Genomic DNA, 7,510 nt, shown 5'->3' with positions numbered 1-7,510 from the left:
TTCAGTGAGCCAGCAGCTGCAGCAGCAGCAGCAGCTGCTGCTGCTGCTGCAGTTTGTTGTTGCTGTTGCCCTTCCCTCTGTATGCTCCACCATTTGCTGCTCAGCCGATGCAAAGGCGGAAGCAATCGTTAAAAACTGCGCCATACAAACAAAAAGAGTGAAAAATACCCCAAACAATATACACCTCAACATATATATATATATACATATTTGTATATGCATATATATATAATTATATAAAATGCATTATATGGAGATGGGATTGGGTGCGGGGATTTCATTTTAATGCAAAAACACAAGTAGAAATTAAACCAAAGATATGCAGAGATATGGAGAGGCAGAAGTAATAAGAAAACATAACTATGTGATAAATATAATAATATCGGGGACATATGATAAATATAATAATATCGGGGACATATGATAAATATAATAATATCGGGGACATAATATATTATGCAGTAATAAAATATAAAGAAGATATATAATAAGCATCGAAATAATGAAGAGAAAACCAAAAAAGATACAGTATATCTGAGCTCGCTTGCATTTGCATACACTCGCTAACATATTTGCATGCATAATAATAATTATTATTTCAACAGTAATTATTATGCATACAAATGCATACAAATGCATGCATGCAAATACATACATATAAATTCGTACATATAAATGCATGCATATAATTGCATTCATGCATATAAATGCATGCATTTATATAATTGCATTCATGCATATAATTGCATGCACGAATAGAAATGCATGCATGCATATAATTGCATGCATGTATTTATATAAATGCATGCATGCATATAAATGCATGCATGCAGATAGAGACAGACCAGCGTAAGTGCCGCTTCCGTTTGGAACCAAGTTGAAAGTTTGTGTAAATTTCATCGGTGGATTATCTTCAATGGCTAAGTCGCCTGAAAAGAAAATAAAACAAAATAAATAAATTAATTAAATTAAATTAAATTAATTAAATTGAATTAGTAGAACAAATAATAAAAGAAACAAATATATTAATGCAATGAACAAGTAAAACAGACACATACAAACAAATCTATAAAACAATATATTCATTAAAGTTAATATACACTCTAAAATTTAAAACACCCAACTGAAGACAGACAAACAAAATATCCAAATAAAACAAATAACAGATAAATACTAAAAAAATATTACTCATCCAATACACACGCAAGTGCCACCCTCCCCTGAAACCCTAAACCCTAAACCCTAAACCCTAAACCCGCAACAAACTTCAAACCCTAAACCCCCAACCAACTTCCGAGCCCTAAACCCCCAACCATCTTCCAAACCGTAAACCCTAAACCCTAAACCCTAAACCCTAATTGCTGACCACAGACAATGATTAATACTCCTCCGTTTGGAGTCGGCTGGCAGTCGCAGGTGACGAGCTGATGATTAACAACAGCTGGCAGTTGCTGCAGTTTCTGCAAAATTGCTGCAGCACCTCGAAACTGAGTGCCTTCGTAAGTTAAAAGAGAATTCTCAGTGTACAACTCAGCCAAACCCGCTCTAAACAAACGCATCAAACGCACAACATAAATGCATGCATGCGTTTCATTTAATATGTATGCATGCATGCATATCTCTTAATATGTATGCATGCAGGCATATCTTTTAATATCCATGCATGCATGCATGCATTCATTCATATGTTTTAATATGCATGCATGCATGCATGTGCTGTGTTTTGTGCCCTTGTTTCGTCCTGAAGCATCTAACTGCTGCTAGCTGTAGATGATTGCTGCTTCTAGCTAGCTGCAGCTGCATGCACAGCTAGTTAGCATATATAGCTAGCTAGCTGCAGCTAGCTATATATGCTAAATAGCTGTGCATGCGGGTAGATGGGATCGCACACCAAAACCATAAATCACTGCTGAAGAAAACAACATATATATATATATATATATATGCATTTATATATATATATATATATGCATTTATATATATATATATGCATTTATATATATATATATATTACATATAATAGGCAAGTCAAGTGCATGCATTGGTATGTTTGTAAAACCGAATGCGTTAAGAGAAAAGAGGCAAGAGAAATGCATGCAAATATAAATAAAGAGGTGGTTGCGGTGTACCTGTTGTTGCGGAAGGTTTCATAATACACCTGAACAAACTGCGGGCCAATGGAGTCAAAGTGAGGATTTAGCTGCAGCATTTTGGTGTCTGAGAGGCAAAAGGAAGAGAAAATGCAGAAAAAAGAAGAAATATAAAGAAGCAGCAGCTTCATACATCATATAAAAACAAACAAAACAAACTCAATCATTAAGTATAAGAAGAAACTGCTCGTAGTAAGAAAAGTTTAAACAAAGATAATGCAGCTTCAGCAAACATATCTCCTTTACAACACTCCACACACCAACTACACGAAATGCGTAAGGCAGCAGCCTTACGCATTTCTGCTTTCATCTTCTTGCTGCTGCTGCTGCTGCTATTGCTGCTACTGCTACTATTGCTGCTGCTCCTGCTATTGCTGCTACTGCACAGTGCCGGGTGTCTGAGGAGAAGTTCTATAGAAGAAGGTCTCACTTGAATTGCAAACGCACGGAGCGGAGAGCGACAGGGCTGCGAGAAGAATGAAGCAAAGCGAGGGGTAAAATTCGCTCCCTATAGAAAAAACAAAGAAAAAACAACAGAAAATCCATACTAATGAAGTTAATAAACAGAACAAAGCCACCGAAATGCTGTTTCTCCGCAGTAGATAATATATGCACAATTCAAAAATATTGGGGTGTACGTACACCCGAAACTTCGCCTACCGATGGAGTTAAGGGAAGCTGTTGAGTTCAGAAGAAAGCAAAAAATAAATTGAAATTTAATTGGCTTTTTTAATAGGAAATTTCTCCAACTTTTCTTCGCAAGTTGTCGCAGAAGAGAGTCTGAGCCAGCCCTCATGCGCAACCACTTCAGCCCTCCTTTAGCAACAACACAGCCCCAAGAAACTAAAATTTTTTGAATATCTTCTTCATTTTTCCCTTCGTTTTTGCGTGTAAAGTGGTGCATTTATATCTATTTTCTTTCTTTTTCAATCATAGAAACCACGATAAACCTTTTTAGCCCCAGGTTTCCACATTAATATCCTCACACTAATATCCTTCGTATATACCACCGCCAATATATAATTTGCAAGAACCTGTCTATACACCGTGAACTCTGACCTCTTCTTTGCGAATAAAGGCAGATTATTCACCATAACATTCTTGCGGCTGAGCCCAAACGAGCCTCCGAACTTCTTTTTTTTCTTCTTCTTCTTTTCTTTGTCTGCAACAGCCGCTGTTAGAGCTCAGCAGCAACAATGCACACCACAGGAACTCCACTACAAGCAGAAGCAACAGCAGCAGGAGCTGCAGCAGCAGCATCTGCTGCTGCAGCTGAGGCGCTGCGCGCTATTCAGGATTCCTTTTCTGAAGCAGCAGCAGCAGCAGCAACAGCAACAGCAGCAACAGCAACAGAGGTGGACCCGCCAAAGCACTGGTAGGCAGCAGCTTCTTCTTCGTTTTTTTTTATTTTTTCATATATACGAGAGAGGTATAACAAAATGCATGCAAAAACTTTTTGTTTATTTTGCTCTAATCATACAGAGACAAAGAAACATTAGTGAAGCTCGCAGAAACACACCTTGTTTTTGCTGCTGCTGCTGCTGCTGCTGCTGCTGCTGCTGCTGCAGGGGCGACGTTGCAGAGCTAAGGCGGCGTTTTCCTGAGGGGAGTTCTCTCTTCTTGAATTTAAATCAGTTAAAAAAAGTCAGACGCAGTCTTCACTCCGGTTGCTTCTAATGCTTCTTTCTTAATTATATATATATGTATATATAATACAAATAGATGTATATATATATATATATATATATAATGCAAATAGATGCATATGTATATATATGCATATATTGGTATCATATATAATGTCAATAGAAAAATATACAGAAGTAGATATCTATAAATCGATGCATATATATATATATATATACATATTTATAATTATATATATGTATATATATAATTATATATATATATATATATTATTTGTCTCCCTTGTTTTTGTTTCTGTTGTTTGTATCTCCGTCGTTTGTCTATCAATTGTATTTTGTGTTTGTTTTGATGTTTATATGTTTTTATTGTTAATACCTCTTTTATTTATTTATTTTTATTTATTTATACTTTTTTCTTTTGTTTTGTTTATATGCGTCGTTTCTATTTTTGCTGTCTTTGTATTTAGTGGGCGCCTTTATTGTTTGTTTATTTTCTATTTTTATTTATTTATTTACTTATTTATTTGTCTGCTTATTTGCTTGTTTAGTTATCCATTTGTTTGTTTATTTGCGTGTTGGTTTAGGGTTTAGGGTTTAGGGTTTAGGGTTTTGTTTGTGGGTCTTTCAGGAGCATTTGCCTTTGCAAGATGGAGTCGTCTGTAGCTTTCTCTGCTTCGTTAGGCAGGTTAGCAACTGCTGCTGCTGTCGCTGCTGCTGCTGCTGCTGCTGCTGTCGCTGTTGCTGCTGGTGCTGCTGCTGCTGCTGCAGCAGCAGCTTTTTATGCACCTCCCGTTGTGAAGCAGCGGCTGCTGCTGGTTTAACTTATAACGCTGCATGTACCCTATTGCTGCAGCAGCTGCTGCAGCAATAGCAGTATTGCCAGCAGCAGCAGCTTCAACAGCAACAGTATCAACCGCAGCAACGGCAGCAACAGCAGCAGCAGCAGCAGTATTTATTGTTCTTTTGTTTTAATTAATTTTGTTTTTTTTAATTTTGCTTCAGCCATTGAACTCCGAGTGTTTTGTGGGTGCCGTCTGCAACAAAGGCAAGTGGGAGTCTTCAAAATTTAGGTCAGCCTCTTGCTGCTGCTGCTGCTGCTGCTGTTGCTGCTGCTGCTGTTGTTGTTCTGTTGTTGCTGCTGATGCTCTTGCTGCTGTTAGTGCTGCTGCTCGTTCTGCTGATTCTGCTGGTGCCGAAGGTGTATATGCTTCTATTGCTGCTGTTGCTGCTGCTGCTGCTTGAACAGTTGCTGCTGCAATAGCTGCTGCTGCACTAGGCTGCGCGTTGTGCAGCTGCTTTAGCCTTTGACAGAATATTTTTTTGCTGCTGTGCGTTTACTACTACTACTACTACTACTGCTGCTGCTGCTGCTGCAGAGAGTCTTTGCCTGAGAGTGCTGCTGCTGGCAGCCGCTCTGTCTTATGGAGCCGCCACGCCTACCGCTGCTCCCTTATCCCCGGTGCTGCACCCTGGTGGGAGCAGCAGCAGCAGCAGCAGCAGCAGCAAGAGCAGCAGCAGCAGCAGCAGCAGCAGCAGCAGTTGCTGTCTTTGCGAGAGTGTATTGTTTTGTTTTACCCCGAAGAGGGAAATGCGCTGCCTCGGTTGAACGAAGTCATTCAGGTGTATGGTCAGCCTTTTAATTTATTTATTTATTTAATTTATTTAATTTATTTAATTTATTTAATTTATTTAATTTATTTATTTGTTTATTTAATTTAGTTGTTTTTAATCTAATTTATTTTTTAAGTTAGTTTTTTTATTTAGTTTCTTTGTTTATTTTGTTTATTTTGTTTATTTGCTTTATTTATTTATTTGTTTTGTTTTATTTTGTTTATTTGTTTATTTGTTTATTTGTTTATTTATTTGTTTTGTTTATTTGTTTTTGTTTATTGTATTTGTCTTGCGAGTTTTGTTTTTCTGTTTGCTTTTTAGGGTTTATTTATTTTGCTTCTTCTCTATCACCGTCCGACTTCGCCTCTTCTCCATGCTCTGCTGCTGCTGCACCTGCTGCTGCTGCTGCTGCTGCTGCATGCAGTTGTGGGGTTAGGGGTAGCCGAATGGAGAAGAGTTTTACTCTTCCTCGTCTGCATGCATTTTCATTCCGCCGTCTCTCTTGCTGGATACCCGAAGTGCCTTTATGTACAGTGCGTCTTCATTTCTGCTGCTGTTGCTGCTGCTGCTGTTGCTGCTGTTGCTGTTGCTGCTGCTGCTGGTACCGCTGCTGCTTTTTTGCTCCTGGCGAAGTTTCTGCTGCTCCTCTCGACCTGGGATGAGCAGCAGCAACAGCAACTGCTGCCGCTGCTGCTGCTGCTGCTGCTGGTGCAGCAACTACTGCAGCAACTGCTGCTGCTGCAGTTGCTGCAGGACCTTGCATGCGTGTTGTGCTGCTGCAGCGTCCTCCTAGATTTGACTGGAAGGAGCAGAGACAGAAGACCATCGAATTCCTCACGAAGTCTGGCGGCAATTACACCCTAAGACCTGCTGTTGCTGCTGCTGCTGCTGTTGCTGTTGCTGTTGCTGCTGCTGTTGCTGTTGCTGCTGCTGCTGCTGCTGCTGCTGCTGAGGGGCTGCCAGTTGTGGGGTTTGTGTGCAGCTGCTTTGACGGAGACTCCTTTGCAGCAGAATATGCCCTGCTGGCGCTCTGCTCCCGCTCTTCGCAGCAGCTGCAGCAGCAGCAGCAGCAGCAGGACCAAGAGGAGCAGCAGCAACTTGCGCATGTCTTTCATCGCCTCCGCATTGCATTCATCAGGCCCCAGAAAGCGGAGTTCTCCAAACTGCAACAGCAGCAGCAGCAGCAGCAGCAACAGCAGCAGCAGCAGCACAAGCAGCGTGAGGACGGCGCTCTTGCCGAGAATTCACTTGCTGCGGACTCGCCTACAGCAGCAGCAGCAGCAGCAACAGCAACAGCAGCAGCAGCAGCAGCAAATGATAATCATGATTCTTCATCTGCGTTTTGCTGCTGCGGTCTATTATCCACCGCAAGTCAGCGGCTGCTGCAGCACTGCAGACAGCTGGTGAGGGGTTTCTTTGTATTTATTTTTTTGTCTTTTATATGCTTTTATATTTCTTTCTATTCATATCTACTTTTTATATATCTCTTCGTTTTGTGTGAGAATGCTGCTTATTTGCTGCTCTTTGTTTTTTGCTGCTGCTCCAGTCAGTATACGCCTGAGAGGCTTCATCTTCTTATCTACAGCCCCTTTGGCTTTAGGGTTTAGGGTTTAGGGTTTAGGGTTTAGGGTTTTCGGGTTTGGAGGTTTGGGGTTTAGAGTTTAGGGTCTGGTGATTAGGGCTAAGGCTTTTTGCTCTAGGGTTTAGGGTTTAGGGTTTAGGGTTTAGGGTTTTGTGCGCTTCAGGTGCCGTGTGCTGCTGCGGTGTCTGTACACCCCGAGGCGATGCTGCAGCAGACTTTGGCTCCGGAGCTGCAGCTGTGTGAAGATGAACTGGCCGAAGATATACTCTGTGAGATTTAGGGTTTAGGGTTTAGGGTTTAGGGTTTACAGGTTGTGCAGTGTCTGTTGTTTGCTGCTGATGGCTGCTGCAGCGTCAGCTTTAGTTTTGTTTTTTATTTTCGTTTAAACCCTAAACCCTAATTCTTGCTGCTACAGCATGCCAGACATTTGCAAAGGACAAATTCGATATTGCCTCTTATGCTGCTGCTGCTGCTGCTGCTGCTGCTGCTGCTGCTGCTGCTGCTGCTGCTGCTGCTGCTGC

At 40.9% G+C, this 7,510-nt stretch overlaps 2 protein-coding genes across 2 annotated transcripts; one reads left to right on the top strand and one right to left on the bottom strand.

Annotated features, from left to right (window-relative positions):
* Positions 1–100: 100 nt before the first annotated feature.
* EAH_00058670 (nuclear transport factor 2, putative) lies at positions 101–2,209 on the bottom strand (the record flags this gene model as incomplete). Its single annotated transcript, XM_013397271.1, has 4 exons — positions 101–135; positions 846–929; positions 1,367–1,545; positions 2,130–2,209. 4 exons carry the CDS (start codon positions 2,207–2,209, stop codon positions 101–103), a joined length of 378 nt encoding a protein of 125 aa, XP_013252725.1.
* A 1,137-nt stretch (positions 2,210–3,346) lies between these two features.
* EAH_00058660 (hypothetical protein, conserved) lies at positions 3,347–7,258 on the top strand (the record flags this gene model as incomplete). The annotated part of the gene is made up of 7 exons (XM_013397270.1): positions 3,347–3,525; positions 3,719–3,794; positions 4,425–4,481; positions 4,799–4,866; positions 5,173–5,423; positions 6,371–6,810; positions 7,153–7,258. Coding segments are annotated over 7 exons (1,177 nt in total), but the record flags the coding sequence as incomplete, so codon positions are not given.
* Positions 7,259–7,510: the final 252 nt, after the last annotated feature.

The sequence above is a fragment of the Eimeria acervulina genome, genomic scaffold (assembly GCF_000499425.1).
Source record: "Eimeria acervulina Houghton genomic scaffold, Eah_scaff1335, whole genome shotgun sequence".
Classification (NCBI taxonomy): Eukaryota; Apicomplexa; class Conoidasida; order Eucoccidiorida; family Eimeriidae; genus Eimeria; species Eimeria acervulina.
This window is presented reverse-complemented; position numbering and strand designations above follow the sequence as displayed.